Here is a 17,385-nt window from a genome sequence, read left to right as displayed (position 1 = left end):
CCGCGTTAGTGCATGAAGAGGGAAAGGTCCAACTCTCAGTCTATTGCGTGAGCAAAAGGTTGCTGGGTGCAGAGTCCAGATACCCGTTAATCGAAAAGCTGACATTTTTCTTACTAATCGCTTCCAGGAAGCTGAGGCATTACTTCCACGCCCACACCATTAAGGTATTGATGAACCATCCCCTATGACAAGTATTACAAATGCTCGAATCATCAGGAAGACTCTTGAAGTGGGCCATGGAGCTTAGTCAGTTTGACATAGCATATGTTCCCAGGATTTCCATCAAGGGGTAAGCCCTGGCCGATTTCATTGTGGAATGCACCAGGATCACCGAAGATGAAGAGCCCGTCGACCTCGTCACGCCTCTATGGAAGGTCTTTGTAGATGGAGCCTTGAATGAAAATGGGGCAGGGGCCGGGATCATCTTAATATCTCCCCAAGGCCATCAGTTATAGAGCGCCCTACGCTTCCAATTCGAAGCATCAAACAACGAAGCTGAGCACTAGGCCATGTTAGCCGGATTGCATTTGGCCCGGGAGGTAGGGGCAGCGAATATAGAAGTCTACAACGACTCCCAACTGGTGTTCAAGCAGATTTTAGGGGAATACCAAACAATGGGGGAAAGGATGGATGCCTACGTAACGCGAACCTGAGAGTTACTCTAATCCTTCAAGAAATACTTCATCCGCCAAATCCCTAGGGAACAAAATGTGTTTGCAGACACGTTAGCAAAATTGGCCACAGATGTTGAAGTAGAACTCTCTGGGCTTGTCCCGATTGACCATCTTCCCATACCAAGTATTCAAGCCCCCGCAATCAATGCCATAGATTACTCCATGTCCTGGATGGGCCCTCTTATCCACTACTTAACCACAGGGGGGTTGCCCGCGGACAAGGCGACCGTCAGGAAACTTATATACCAGGCTCCCAAATACGTCATGATGGATGGAAAACTCTATCGCATGGGGTTTTCCATGCCATATCTCCGATGCGTGTCTGGGACAGGAATGAGTGCAATCATGCACGAAGTGCATGAAGATTTCTGCAGAGAACACACGGCTAAACTCAGCTTGTCCAAGAAAATCCTAAGGCAAGGATACGATGAAGAAGGATTGTGTTGATTACGTCTGCAAATGTGAACAGTGCTAAAGGTATGTGAAGATCTCGCAAGCCCCTCCAATGGAAATAACCTTCATGACCAGTCCCTGGCCTTTTGCAGTGTGGGAAATCGATTTGGTAGGATCACTCCCGACCGGTAAAGCTGGTGTAAAATACGCCATCGTGGCCGTCGACTATTACACCAAGTGGATCGAGGCGGAACCTATGAGCACCATCACTGCCGAAAAGGCCCTGAACTTCGTCATCAATAACATTGTGTGCCGATACAGCCTCCCTCACAAAATCATGTTCGACAACGGGAAGCAATTTGACAGCGTCCACTTCACTAACTTCTATGAAAGACATGGCATCACTGAATGCTTCTTCGCAGTAGCAAGGCCTCAAGAAAATGGACAACCAGAGGTCGTGAACAAGATTTTAAAGGGGACATTAAAGAAAAAGCTAGTAGCCTACAAGAGCAAGTGACCGGAAGAACTGTCCCGTGTCCTATGGGCATACCAGACCACAGAAAGAACGTCAACTGGACATACTCCCTACTCAATGGTGTACGGATGTGAAGCAGTCATCCCAGTAGAAATGGTCCTATCTCATGGACGGGACACATATAACCCCGTCCAGAACCACGCCTTACTCCAAGAATCTTTGGATCTCATTGAAGAGATCCGGGAAGAATCTCAGGTGCGGCTGAAGATGTATCAGGGAAAGATCGCCAGGCACTTTAACTCTAAAGTTAAGAGTCAAAAATTTGAAATCAGTGATCTAGTTCTCAGGAGAGTCTTCCTTACAACCCAAGATCCAGAGTGGGGGCTCTAGGACCAAACTAGGAAGGAACCTATGAAATCCAAAATGAAGTATGTCCGGGAATGTATCGCTTAAGGCGAATAGACGGAACAGAGGTCCCAAGGGCCTGGAACACAGAACACCTCCGTCGAAACTATTAGTAGTTGGGAGGGTCTGTTTCTATTGTTCTTTCCTAATTTTTCTTCATTTTAACAATGTATGCCCTAGGGGGAGTTCTCACTTAATAAAAATGGTGTGTACAAAGCATCATAAAGAAATATTGTAAAGAAATAAAATTTCGCATCCGTATTCATTTTTTACACTTGCAAGTGATCTAAGATTGCAGTCTTCAATCACTTGGGGGGTATGACCATCTATATGAGTAAGTCTAGGAATAAAAACAAAGCAGGATGCAAAGCACAGAGCTTAATCCTGATCCGGATCGTATAGACTGGGGTTAGCAAAACCCAACTCCCAACAAAACAGGATGTAAGGCTCAGGCCTAGTCCTAACCCGGACATACATGGTTAGGGAGGTACATAACCCAATAGGACATAAGGCTCAAGCCTATTCTTAACCCAGATACACATGGTCCGGGGGGTTCAAAACATAAAAGGGCACAAGGCTCAAAGCCTAGCCCTAACCCGGACATGCACGGTCCGAAAGGTGCAAAATACCTAAAAATCGGTTGACCTAACGTGGTAAAAAATAACCAAATCCTTGGTCATGTTTCCTCTATAATAGTCCAAAGCCATTGAAACGTGAGTTTTAGGTTTAAGTTATTTAAAATTAGTCTTATAAATGGCCTAGGTCGTCGGAACCTAACCCCTAGGTTCAAAATAAGCTAATCAACTAACCTCTGATGGTTAAGACCATTGGAACCTGAACACCAGAGTTAGAACGAATAAATCAGACGATAGTTATTAACTCCCTAGCGGTCCACACCGTTGGAACCTGAACGTAAGGATTAAAGTGAGTTAACCAATTAAGTCATATCTAAAAGAAATCTCTAACAGTCTAGGCCATTGGAGCCCGAACTATAAAATCGAGGTAAAAAAGCTAAGTTATATATATATATATTTTGATGAATCAGCAAGTATATCATTACTCCAAAAACAAATTTACAACCTATTAGCATCCTCCAAACAGGGGATCTGTTTAACTATACAGAAAATTCTTTACAAAGTATTAAACCAATCTATGTCTCTTTTAGTTACATTCCTAGGCCACATACACATGATTCTATATTTAACTGCATCCTTAGTTTTGAGCACAGCTGCATCAGTACTTTCCAAAGTTGACAGCCACAATTTACAATTTCTGGTGCGCCAAATCTGGTATACAAGAGCTGCAGTGACTGCCGAAAACAAATTCTTCCTAAACTTGCTTAGCTTAGCCTTTCCAATCCACCTAATGATTCTTGGTAATGATGTTGTTCTCATACTCCAATTCAGCCATTGTTTAATTTTTTCCAGACATTCAATTGAGTATGGACACTCAAAAAACAGATGGTCTACTGATTCTTTGCTTCTACTACATAGCAGACATTCGGCACTTTCTATGACCTGAAACCTGAGTAGTCTATCCTTGGTCTTGAGTCTTTTTAACACAGCTAGCCACATCATGAAGCTATGTTTGGGAATGTTAAGTCTACACCAAACCACTTTGCTCCAAAACACTCTGTCAGTTATAGGACACAGCAGCCTGTACCCTTGTGAAATCGTGAGCTTATCAAGGGGAAACAGGGAGATATCAACTAAGTTCTTCATCTTGTCCTTAATTGCCACAAGTTTCCTCCAGTACCAGCTCCCTTGTACCGTGGCCTTGTAATTCCACCAATCTGCCTGTTTAACCCACAAGTTATCCTCCTTATTAGCAATAGCCCAAACATACTTACTCATAGCCGCAATATTCCATTCAGCAATACTTTTAAAACCAATTCCACCAGAAGTTTTAGATTGGCACAGAGCTGTCCAAGCAACTGCTGCAGCTCCATTCAGACAATGTTGCCCATTCCATAAGAAACCTCGGCAAATTGATTCTATTTCTCTAACAATTCTCTTGGGGAGTACCATCACTTGACACCAATAAGAGTGGATGGACATCAGCACAGAATTAATTAGTACTACTCTGCCTGCAAAAGATAAGTTTCTTGTACTCCATGTCTTGATTCGAGCTATCATTTTCTCCACTAGTACCTTGCACTCCCCTGCTGAAATACGTTTAGCACATATAGGGACACCTAAGTACTTGAAAGGCACTTCATTCTTCTTGAACCCTGATACATCTAACACTCTCTGAACTTCACTAGCCGGCATATTACTGCAATAGAATGCAGATTTTGAGGGGTTAGGCAGCAGACCCGAAGTATTAGAAAACAATTTGAGACCCTGCAACATATAGTAGATGCTCTTGAAGTCTCCATGACAGAATAGTAGTACATCGTCCGCAAAGCTAAGATGATTTAACTTCAATTCTCCACACTGTTCATGGAATTTAAAACCCTGTTTCTGCCCCACTTTTTGCATAATCCTGGAAAGGTATTCCATTCCTAAAACAAAGAGGAGGGGGGACATTGGGTCACCTTGCCTCAGCCCTCTCTTTGCCTCAAAGAAACCTTGCAGGGAACCATTTAGCATTAGTGAAAATCTCGGGGTTCGGACACACTTCATGATCAACTTTATAAAATTTTCTGGAAATTTAAATGCAGTAAGCATTTCTTCAATGAAGTCCCACTCAATAGTGTCATATGCTTTTTGTAGATCAAGTTTGATCATACAATTAGCCTTGGCTGATTTCCTCCCATAATGCCGAATGAGATCTTGACATATCATGATGTTATGTCCAATATAACTCCATTTCACAAATCCCCCTTGGTTCTGCGCCACCAAACTAGGGATAATAAGTTTGAGCCTCGAACAAATTAGTTTGGTTGCAGCCTTATAAATGACATTGCAACAAGCAATGGGCCGATAATCACTAACTGAATTTGGGCACTTAGTTTTAGGAATAAGTGTCAAAACAGTGGAGTTGATTTCTTTTAGAAGCTACCCTGTATGGAGAAAAGAAGTAATAGCTTCATATACATCCCTTCCAACAAGGTTCCAATTATCTTGGAAAAAGTAACTACCATATCCATCCAGACCAGGAGCTTTGAGTCCAGGTATGTCAAATATTGCTTTCTTAATTTCTTCCATGGAGTAATCAGCTTGCAACAGATGCGCTTGGTGCTTTGAAACCACAGGTCCAGCTTGTATAACTAAGGTCGAAACAGCCTTTCTGTTTGCTAAAGTACTGCCCAGTAGCCTCTTGTAATACTCCAAAAAGGCCTCAATAATTTGTTGTGGTTCTTCTACCCAAACTCCACTATCATTCATTATAGCAAGCACGCGATTTTGTGACCTTCTGTCCCGAATACTTCTGTGAAAAAAAGCAGTATTGTCATCACCATCTTTAACCCAGCTCAACTTAGCCTTTTGCTGTAAGAATGATTGATATGCATTATGAACCTTGGCAAAATCTTTTCGTGCTGCTAGTTCACAGAGCTGCAATTCCTGATTCATAGGATCCCCTCTGACTGCATCTTGACATGCATCCAGATGTGTTCTAGCTTTAAGAACAGCAGAGTGCAGATCAGAAAACCCCAATTGATTAATTTCTTTGAAAATTGGTTTGAGTCTCTTTAGCTTTGTCACTAGCTGATACATGCTAGTGCCGTGTACCTGTTGCTACCATGACTTAATAATCATATCTGAACTATTAGGATGGGAAGACCACATCCTAAAGTATCTGAAAGGCTTTTTCCCACTCAAAACTACCTCATAAACAGTCAGAATTGCAGGGGTGTGATCAAACAATCCTTCATTTGGAAAAAAGGCTTCAGCAGTAGGATAAGAGTCTAACCATTTCTGGTTAGCTAAAACTCGGTCTATCTTTGAAAAAATCCTCTCTTCTCCTTGCTGCTTATTATTCCAGGTAAAATAGTTTCCACTGTACTTAATGTCTTCTAATTGGCAAGCTTCAACACAGTTACTAAAATCCACTGAATTCTTAAATCTTACCCTTGCACCAATTCTCTCTTCTTTGCTGAGAATGTCATTGAAATCACCCATGACAATCCAAGAATCCAACCTAGAGAGCTCCTGCAAATCTCTCCAAAGTCCTCTCCTCCCATCCTCTTCATTGAAACCATAGATGAAAGTAACATAGAAACTGCCCTGCTTACCCACTGGTTCAACAAATAGATGAATGAATTGACTTGAGCATCTCAAGATAGTCACCGTAAAACTAAGAGGGTTCCAGCTTACTATTATTCTACCCCCATCATGACATGCACTATTAGATGTGAAACACCATCCCGAAAACATTCTAACATATAAAGCCCCAAGGTTCCGGGCTTTAACTCTCGTCTCAAGGAGACCAACCAACCCTATTTTTTGATTAACAATCAATTGTTTGACTGAATGTTGTTTTTGGTGGCTGTTGATCCCTCGGACGTTCCAACTCATTATTTTATCCATATGAAAGAGGAGGTCCTCCCCCTCCTCCTGTGTCGTGCTCCTCTAAAATCTGTTTGTGGCATTTCTCAAGCTGGTCTCCCTGCCCAGTATCTGAGGAAAGTGATTCTGTTAATGTTTCTGCTAAAGCCTGAAACAAATTGTCCATTACAGTCATTGCTGGAGCCAAATCTTTTGGTTTCCAACCTTTAGTAACTGGTTGAAATCCATCATCATCAAGCTTAGTGGCTTTGCTAGATTCAGCTGCAACCTTCTGCTTACCATTAGTTTTGATTACCCATTCTTGTTTCCTTCCTTCTTTTTTCCTACATTTAGTCGTGGAGTGGCCCATACCAGAACAATCATTACACACTATTGGCTTCCATTCATATGTGACTGATACTGAAGTGTTAAATCCATTCTCATCTTCAAAGTATATCATGTCCGGAAATTCTTGTTTCATAGTGACTTCAATTAAAACTCTAGGAAAACTGAGTTTATCCCTGAATTTAGTCACTTCATCCACCATTAAGGGAGTCCCAACCTGTCCAATGATCTTGAACAAAGATTTCTCCCCCCAGTATTTCAAATCCAAATCATCTAGATGTACCCAAATCGGCACCAGTCTAATATCCTCCTTTTTTAAATTAATTGCAGGGTCCCAAGCCTTCATGACTACAGGCCTTTTGTTAAAAAAGACATAGCCACCTTTAAGAACCTCATCTCGATCAGCAATGGAAATGAACCGAATTAAGAAAACACCATAAGACAGCATTCCTACCTTGTCTATCTTGTCCTTCCACATCCTGCGTGCAAATCCTTCCAGAACTGATAATGGAGGATTTGCCCCCAAGGCGTAGCATACAATAGACGATTTCCAGAAATCCACTTCTTCTTGTATATCATCCATAGTGATCTTGACCTTAGTCTTCGGACCTGTACTCAGGCTAGAATTTCCAATGCGTCGCTCATCAATTCCAGTCTGTAAAACAGGAGGATGAGCAGATTTACCTTGTGAAATACTACCAGAGCATCGGTTAGTAGCCTCCAAGAATTGAGCAAAGTCCTGCCAAATGTGCTCCTGCTGTTGTATCGATTGAAGAGACGATCTGGGTGAGAGAGGCTCAGGGAACAACTCACACAAAGCAGGTGACTGTTTTATCAGATCAGAGTCTTCATTGGGTTCTTTCTCCTCATCGGAAAACATGATTGGGTCCACCCCCAAAACCGCATCCATGGATTTCGTCTTATGGGTATCTGCGATGGAATTAGGGCCTTTCTTCTTCTTCTTCTTGTTCGAATTCAGATTCCCCTGCACTCTAGATCTTGTTTTTGCCATGGCTCCAGCTCAAGAGCTGCAAGAACTTCGCGCGGGAAAAATCTAAAGCTAAGTTATATTGATAAGCCCAAAATGTTCCAGGTCGTCAAGACCTGAACACGGGTCCCAAGATAAGCTAAATGCCTTCTACAACATTTCCCTAGTGGTCCCATCTGTTGGAACTAGGACCAAACATTCAACCCAGGTTCATGCAAAGTGGTAAAACACTTAGTGAATTTTAAGGAAAAATAGACGAATGAAAAATGGAAATCATAGTGGATAAGGTAAAATCAATATATAAATACAAATGATAAAAATTGTCCTTGGACGTATCTGCGTCCATAAAATTAATACTAATTCAAACAAAAAGGAAAGAAGCTAGGATTACAACACGAAGGCCCAAGCCTAGGCTTCGCCCTGGTCCAGGACATCCCGAATAGTCTCAGCTTGCTTGCCCCTGGCCAAAAGCTCCACATCAGCTTTCTCCTTGGCCTCAAATTCAAGCTTCTTTGTAGCTGGATCTGGGTAGATGAGGAGGTTCATGTTTTTGTCTTGTAGCCAGGCCATGTAAATGTCCTCGTCAAAAGTGGCCTCCAACAAGGCATCAGCCTGCTCCTTCTCTTGGATAGCCTTCTTGCTTCGCTTTATCTCCAGCTAAAGCATGCCATCCAGAGCCTGATTTTGAGACTCGAGGGTTGCAACCCTCTCCCATTCCTGGAGAGACTGGGCCTCAGTTGCCTCCAGAAGGGCCTTGATTGATGCCTCGAACACGAAGCAGCTCTGCCTCCAGAATGTCTACCAACTTCTTATGGTTGGCGTCCTTCCTGGATAAAGTTCTTCATGCTGGGCTTGAATCCGGGTAGCTTCCTTGGCCAGGGCCTCCTTAGTGGCTTCCTACTGGTTAACGGCCCCCTCCAGCTCCATCTGGGCCGTCTTCAGCTTCATCGCCATCTCTTCCACCAGATCTACATTCTTATGAGCCAACAGGACATCTTGGAACAAACTAAAGTTAGAGAATATATAGGCAATGAGTACGGAAAACTGATAGAATATACGGACATGTAACTTACTGCGGTGGCCTGGTGACAAATGGCTTGGGAGATGAACAGGGGATCCTGACTGGCCAAGATGGTGTACCGCTTTAGCTGAAGGGTTAACATGGTCATTCCCACCTAGGCCAACAAGTCTGCGGCTAGCAAAGCCGTGTCCTACCCCAACTTAGGTCGGAACCCAATCTCAGCTACGAGCCGGTCCACGATCTGTTGGGGAGCACTGAAGGCCTCCAGACGCTCAACAAACTTCACCTTCTATCGGACAGTTAAGACCCAGTGCACCTCCTCCTGCTTGTCCCGAACACCTTCCCAAGCTTGGGACACCATTCTCGTCCTCTCCTCCTAGAGGACCAGGTCCCCTTCCTCGGGAAGTGCAGGATTAACGGGAAGCCTGGGAGCCTCCGGGACCTCCCACGTGATGATGAGGCTTTCCCCAGAAGAGTGTTCCTCGACCAAGACAAGTTCCTTGGTCCTAACCCCCTTGGCCGGCTTCATGGACTCGCCAAAGACTAAGTCCGCCGCTCTCTTCTCCGCTCTTCCACCTTCAGAGGGTTCCTGCTCCAAGTTGATAATTGGGAGAGGAGGAGGTTAGGGCAGAATCACTTCAACTCGCATCACCATGGGAGAACTCGCCGCCGGAGTCCTCTAGCAAACATCCAGAACTGGCCTCAAATCCTCAAGGATCAGCTCATTCACTTTCTTCTTGTTCGGGCCCTTGGCGGCCCTCTTTGCCGAAGCCTTGGCCGCGATCGCCCTGGCCTCAATCATCTCCTTCATCTTCGCCACGGGGTTAGACATTTCTGGATCACCTAAAATCAACAGAGAAACTAATCACTAAAACATATGAATGGGGACGGAAGTCAAAAATCAAGGAAAATATTAAGCTCTAAAGTCCTCTAGGATGAACCCTTATCTAAAGAACGGGCATGACTCAACTCCCCTAGGGAGAAAGAATGAATGTGGTTCCCCATATCGTCCAAGTCCAAAAATTTATCGTATTGTAAGAACTTGGACGAGTACATGAGGGTTAATGTATCTAGGACAATGGGGCCAGGAAGCCCCACTTCTCTGACGACCCCGATCAAGTAATCTCGATACAGTTGTATATCCCTAACTAAGTCCTCAAAAGAAGGGGCATAAGTAAAAATCAGAGCCGAGTTACCTTGCCTCGAAATGCTAGCTTTGGGAGCCCCAGTATTCAGCTGAGTCCCCTTGATAAGGGCGTCCAGCTCCTCGAATGCGACCCTCTTCGCTTGGAAAGCTTGCCCCTTCTTCTTCTTCTCCGCGTCTGCCCGGGCCGCGGCCTGTACAACCTCAATGTGAATGAGGGCCAATTCCTCCCTCAAGACGGGATCCCTCTCGCACTGCAGCCCCCGAAAGCTAGGGGCATCTATCGTTTGGTTGGCGGCAAGCATCCCAACAAGTCCAATATTGTCTATGTTCACAAAGCCCCCTACGTCAAGCTCATCCATGCTCAGGGTGGCATAATACTTCTTGTGGTCTAGGATTGATTTAGTGAAGAGAGTCTAGGCATACGGTCCTGTTTTCCAGGAACGTGAGTGGGGAGCAGATGAAGCGAAAGAAAACTAAATAAGCCAAGAGGAAAAACAACTTACCCACACGCTGAAAGTCCAACACCATCGTGGGGGTTCTTCTACTAGAGGAACCTAGATGTCATGAACCAGTAGTGTCTGACGTCCGGGGGGTGCTTCTAGGTGCTGAATGGAGCCGGATAATTACCTCGGGGTTTCAATTTGTAGAATCTGTCCTGGGTCTTGTCCTTAGCATTAAGTTGCGACGCCAGCTTGTAGAAGTATAACACCTCCACGGGGTTTGGCCCCGGGATCTCCTTTGACGCGCAGAAGATGCGCTATCCCGCAAGCAGCTTGTACGCCTGGGGCAGGAGTTGGAACGGCGTGATCCCCACAAACTTTAGAAATCGTGCAAAGTAATTGTGAAGTGGGAGCGTAGCTCCTGCACTGATATGGCCTATGCTCCAGGCCCCAAACTCGCCCACGCTGGTACGGGCCTTTTCTTCCTTCTATGCTAGTCGGTTGTAGAAGAGTCCGGAAGTCGATTCCACTCCCAAATGCTTCTCCAGGGTATCCAACATTCGGTAGTACCGAAACTCGTTCCTCTCCCCATCCATCTCCCATACATTTCCCGTGGGGAGCGTATGCCCTTCCAACACTATGGGACCTGACTGAATGAAGTCTTCTGGGTGAAGGGTAACTCTATGATTCATGGTCAAGGACCTGGAAGTAGAAAAGGAAACAAAAACCAAGCAGTTAGCATCAAAACACACAAAATTGGTTAAGGTATGAGGGTTATCTTAAAAGGTTTTCGTCTCAAAAGATACTTTTCATACAATTAAACATTTTATACATGGGGTCCCAAAAGAAACAGCATTTAAAAGTCTGTTTACAAAATTTCCAGTGTACAGACAACCACTAACCATTCGAAAGGCAAAACAGATGTTTATGGTTCTCTTGTCCCTGTCTCCCCTCAACTATGGCGACTGAGCAGTTGTTCATGTACATTCTGCTCCCAGAGCTCTCTAAATCATGACTGATCAAGCTTGCCCTTGCATTTACCTGCACCACGAAGCCCCCATGAGCCAAGGCCCAACAAGAAAGCGTAATATCATAACACAAGTACTGATAATAATCATAAACCCTTTAAGCATGTTTCAAGATTTAGCAATCCCTAATAAACATATAACTCATTGACATAAGCATGAATTCACAAGCTAAACATTAGCCATTCAGCATAGCATATTCAACAATCAACCACAACAACCAGATTACACAATAAATAGGCTCAACACCCTTAGGTCGCACCCTCTGTTTACCCCCTCTGACTCCTGCCCGCTTAAACCGAGCTCAGGGCACAGTAAGCTGTCCTCAGCTACCAGTGGCCGAGCCGCGCCCTGTGCGCTAATGTAAACTCCGGCACTCTTTGGTTGTTAGACTACCATTTACATGGCATAGTACCATCCTCTATAAAGCATACAAAACAGGGAACCCTTAGTCCCATTATGAATCCACAACCGGGTGCAGCTTTCTTACCTTAAATTTCCAAATGCTTCGATTACGAGAGATGCCCCTTGAGCACGATCTGTCTCTCGAACCCTAGCTTTTACCTAGTCAAAACTAAGATAAGGGATTCCATTAATATTCGAATAAAGGTTTTTGGGCGAAGTTCTAGATTCTGGGCCATCGAATTCCACCAAGCACGGTGGTGGAATCGATCCCGAGCACCCTAGGTTAGGTTCCCGCGCTTAAAACCTTCAAATAACCAAAAACACCCTTAAGGGTCGCGACCCTAAAGACCTGCGCCGTGGCCCGCCCCCTAAAATAGTAGCTAGGCATCCATGACCACAGACACACGCCGCGGCCCTGCCCTGTGGCGCTGCGGCGCTTCCCTACTGCAGAGCCTCCTTGGCTCTTCTTTGCTTCGCGGGGTCGCGGCACTCTAGAACAGAGCTGCGACCCAGCCCCTCCTCCCCAAAAAATCCACCATTTTTAACATCCCAACCTTGCTCAAAACCACCCCAAACCATCCTAATTCCAAAATCCTTTGATCACAAAACTTCTAACATGATTCTGTCAACATAATCCAGCAAAAACCCAGCTTAGAAACTCATTAAAATCCCATTTTAATTTCTGAAACCCAGAAGCGCAAGAACATAAGAACCAGCCATGAAAACACCAGAATTCAACAATTAGATCTTAAATTTAAGCTTACCTTCACTGCAGAACCACTTCTCTAAGCAAATTATGAGCTAACTCCCAAGCTTTCTGCCTTAATTCAACCTTGAAATTAAGAACCTAAGAACCCTTAGATTTCAACCCAAAAGCTCATAATCAACTGATCAAAAATGAAATTTAATGCTTACCTTACTTTCTAGTTTGATTCCCCTAGCTTCCACTGAATTAATCCTCCAATTCCTCAGCTTAAACCTCTGAATTCCCAGCCAAATCCCCTTATTTTTCAATGTTTTCCTTGGGAGAGAAGAAGAGAGGAGGAGAGAGAAAGGAGAGGGTCAGTTCCTTAAGTTTCCACTGTTTTCCTAAGTTTTATCTACCTATCCTCAAGCAATTAAACCAATCCCGAGGACAAAATGGTAAAATTCCCCAGTATTCCCGCCTAAACTTCCTAACCTCAAATATATCTCCAATTATTTATTTCCATAACCTGATAACCTAAATAATCATACCATACTTGAAATACCCCTTGACTTGCCCAAAGTCAAGTATTAAGCCCCGTTGTGACTTTCCCGCTAACTAGCTCCCTAGGATCACCTCAAGTCGCTTGCGGCAGATTTACCCACATAATAATGTGGTTCTCACAATTATAGCATATAATCACATTTACATTCATATAACCTTACATGCATGCTTATCATATAATCATGCATTAAATTAGTAAACTCACACAGAAGCCACTTATGCCCTCCCGGCACACTAATCAAGGCCCTTAAGCCAAATTAGTGATTTTGGGTCGTTACATTTATTGTATGATTTATTATTTTAATTCGAGATCCGAGAGGGGAGAGTTAATTATTTTGTAGCCATTGAGACGTAGATTGCATATAGGATGATAATATCTATATGATTTGTGTATTTTTTAGGGTTAAGATGTTTAATGCCTACTATATGCTAAAATCTATCACAGATATGTAGAAGATTTGCATATAGGTTGATGTCTTTTTATCTTGATAAAGAATTAAGATTGTCTTTGATAACCCACTATTAAGATAGAATTAGAAGATTGAATTGTGCTGAAATAGTTAAATTGACAAAGGAATTCATTGATAAAATTAATACCCTAGGTCTTTATTCTTGAATTACTCATTATTATTGTTTTTTTTATTGGAAACTATTTTATTTTTATTTTTTTGATCAAAAGGAAAATTATATTGATCAAACAAACTAGTTACAACCAACAAAGGCTGGAGACAATTCACCTCAAGTTACAAATTACTCACAAAATTTATCATTTGTCTCTCTCTAATAGTACAATGCCGATCTATTAAGTTCTGCACTCTAGCCTTAACTTAAAATCTAATCAAGCTATTAATCTTAGACACTGGCAAACAACTCTTCTCAATCCAACAGTGGTTCCTGTTCAGCCAGATGAGATACACAGTAGCCGCACAAGATGCAGTAGCCACCAATGAAATCCAACTTGTGCGAGGCAAAGACAACCACTGAGTCCAAGCCGCATACTGAACAGGCCAAGTAGCCCCTCTCAGCCACACATAGACAGCCTGCATTACTTTCCTGGAGAAAGAATACTAAAAGAAAAGGTGAGAATGACTTTCATCTTCTTGAGAACAGACAGTGATAGGCACATGACAACATAAAGAGGTGATAGGCACATGACAGTGATGAAGCCAATCCCTTGTGAGGAGCTTCTGGTTCACAGCAAGCCATAGGATAAATATGTGCTTAGGAACCGAGAGCCTACACCAAACAGCCTTCTCATAGTGCACCAAGTTGCCAGGAAACACAAAAGAATAAAGTTTTCCCAGCTGAAGTTTTCCATTCACAACTGCAGCCTCCAAATAAGATCTAGACAGGACATGACAGAACTTGATGAGCTTCCTCCAATACCAGCTGGTATCTTGGTTTAACAGATAATCCCATATTGAAGATCCTTCAATATGATCCTTCAATACCAGCTGGTATCTTCCCCCGAGCTGCTCATTATTATTGTTGTGTTTACTTTAGTTTTTATTATTAGTTTATTAATTAATCTGAATTTCAATAGTTAAATAGAAACCAAGAGTAAATTATTTGTAATTGATTAGTAGTCTCTGTGGGACGATCCTGTTTTTACGAAAATTATTACTTGTGTGCGTTATTTTACCGATCAATATAATATAAAGTGCTTATAATTTGCTTTACTTTATGTATATATGTGGGTACATGTGGCAAAAGTATATATATATATGGATGCACTCTTAATGGTTACTACCCATGGATGGTTACTTTAATATTAACCATTGGATTAAAATCAATGGTCAATATTTATAATTGTTAATTAATGTTATGAGATGAATGAGTTATTATGTTATGAGATAAGTTGCTTGTATATGCGCTTGTATGTTGTATGAAAAGCAGTAGGTTGTTAGCATCCTGAACGAGACACAACAAAGAAGTTACTAAGGATATGATGTAACTCATAGGGAAAGCGCGCTGAGGTTATTCGAGGACCGAAGTTCCTGTTTACCTCATAGAAAAATATTTATTGGTTTATGCTTTATCGATTGCATCCTATAACTTGCTTACTTTATTTGTTATGTTGATATATTCAGATAAAGTGTATGGTTATGATTATGATTATGATCTGATATGATATGTTATGAGCTTACGTTATGAATGTAGATTGTTTTGTGTTTCTTTGTAAGTTATTGTATTTTATTTGTACTTTCTTATTGGGATTTTAGCTCACCCCCTTACTTTTTCCCCCTTTTAGGTAGGCAATAGGGTTTCTTCTTTGCACATACTGTGATGTGGGGAGTTCCAACGTATAAACATATATGTCGCGAGGTGTCCATGAACGATTAAAAAATCTAGACAAACACCAAGAATGTTTATGGACTTTTATTTTATGGTTTATGTTTTATTTATTATGATACAGTAGGACTTTATCTTTATTTTTAAAACTGCATGAAGACACTACATTTTATCTTAAACAATTGCGCCCAAATTCTATGTTTTGACAAGGCCCCACTAAACTTTTCTCAATAGTGGTATTTTTTTTAATAAATATGAATTGAGTGTCGGTTTTACAAAGAGAATAGAATAGAGCGTTGTCACATAAGGATGGTGAATATTCACTGAGAAGTGGGTATAAAGTTGCTATCCAAAGGAGAAAAATTACAGAGGGATCTGATATGAGGGAGATAGAGTACTGGTGGAAGAAACTCTGGGGTTTGAAAGTACCTCCCAAGATTACACATTTTTTTATGGAAGCTTAGTCATGATTGGCTTCCAACTACTATGGTGTTGAATCGAAGAGGTATGGATGGAGTAAGAAGTTGTTGTAGATACGGTATGTCAAAAGGCTTGGAAGATTGGTATCATGTTATTTGGGGATGTTCTTTTATAAAGTGCCTTTGGAAGGAGGGAGAATTTAAAGATGTGATTCAAAGTCTATCTAACAAAGATCATATGCTTTTCTGGTGCATATTGCTAAAGTTCTTCCTGATGATAGATTAAATTTTTTTGTTACTCTATCATGGCAGCCTTAGTATGTGAGGAATTGTGGTCTTCACTAGAAATTTGCTCCTAAAAAAGGGGTAATATTGGAGTGGACAGCTAGGTCTCTTCATGTAATACCCCAAATTTCCTAATAAAGTTTGGGACCTTGATTAGGAGGTCGGGAGGGCTATAATTGATTTATTTTGTTATTAAATGATAATATGCATATTTAGGTGTATTAAATATGTATGTGAACTCATTTCTGAGTAATTGGGTGATTTTCATATTTTGGCCAAATGACTCGATTAGCGAGTTTAGCACTGTTTATAAGGCACACCGTAACGGTCCCTGGAGTTTAGGGCGTTACAACTAGGTATCAGAGCGAGCCAAGGTTTATGGTTCCTGAAGACAAGCTGGGCATGTACACTCATCACTGAAGATAGCTTCACTCAGGGAATGGTAACTATTTTTGTAGTTATGTGCTTAACTGCTTAAATATAATGTAAATGCTTTACCTGCACATTGTATTAGGGAGCATGAGATTCTGATAGAGCCTGGCTCTTGACTATATGATTACCTGCTCCGTGAATATATATATGAATGTGATTATATGATTACCTCCTCCATGAATATATAATTATGATATTTGCATGCTGGAATTGGAGGCATGGTGTGAATGTTGGAAGAGCAGGGACTATGATTGATGTATGAATGCCATGGGCATGTTTATAGCACTGCAAGTGATTTGTTAATGTGGTGTGGTAAGATTGATCTTGTGGGGAAAGCTCTTGATATGCTCGTCATGATTAATGGGTTAAGTTATTGACTGTAGATTCAATCAGCAGGTTTATAGCCAAGGCAGATAATGAGGCTTGGTGGTGGTTATGAAGAGGCTGGGAGTTACAGCCAGGGTTTTAGTTCTTCATCTGCTCCTATGAATTTTTAGCAGATGTTCACAGATTTGCAATTAAGATTGCAGAGGCATGAGGAAGAGATTAGGTGTTTGAAGCAATAGCGGAACCTGTTGGGAAACACATCTTCCTTTGTTGTGCCAGGAGTTGCACCGGTTTTGGCTTAGCCTAGGATTGAGAGCAGATGGGAATTTCTCTGTGGAAGATTCTAGGAGTATTACCCTCCAGCCTTCGAGGGAGGCCTAGATCCATTCAGAGCTGAGCAATGGATGGGCATGATCAGTTCCATTCTTGACAGTATGGGGCTGGTAGGTCATGATAGGGTGATCTGTGCTACATGTGTACTGCAGGATGATGCTCGGACGTGGTGGGAAGTAGTATCCCAGACACGAGACACATATGTGATGGACTGGAAAGAATTTAGGCAGCTGTTTAATGAAAAGTATTACTGTGATGCATCCAAGACTGCTAAGATGAATGAATTTCTGAATCTTGTTC

The 17,385-nt window shown here is 42.2% G+C and overlaps 1 protein-coding gene across 1 annotated transcript; it reads right to left on the bottom strand.

Moving 5' to 3' along the window:
- Positions 1-4,946: 4,946 nt before the first annotated feature.
- On the bottom strand, positions 4,947-6,266 carry LOC133785236 (uncharacterized). The gene is made up of 2 exons (XM_062224486.1): positions 5,718-6,266; positions 4,947-5,621 (listed from the first exon to the last, which is right to left on the bottom strand). Exons 1-2 carry the CDS (start codon positions 6,264-6,266, stop codon positions 4,947-4,949), a joined length of 1,224 nt encoding a protein of 407 aa, XP_062080470.1.
- Between the last annotated feature and the right edge of the window lie 11,119 nt (positions 6,267-17,385).

This window comes from Humulus lupulus, chromosome 6 (genome assembly GCF_963169125.1).
Source record: "Humulus lupulus chromosome 6, drHumLupu1.1, whole genome shotgun sequence".
Lineage (NCBI taxonomy): Eukaryota > Viridiplantae > Streptophyta > Magnoliopsida > Rosales > Cannabaceae > Humulus > Humulus lupulus.
This window is presented reverse-complemented; position numbering and strand designations above follow the sequence as displayed.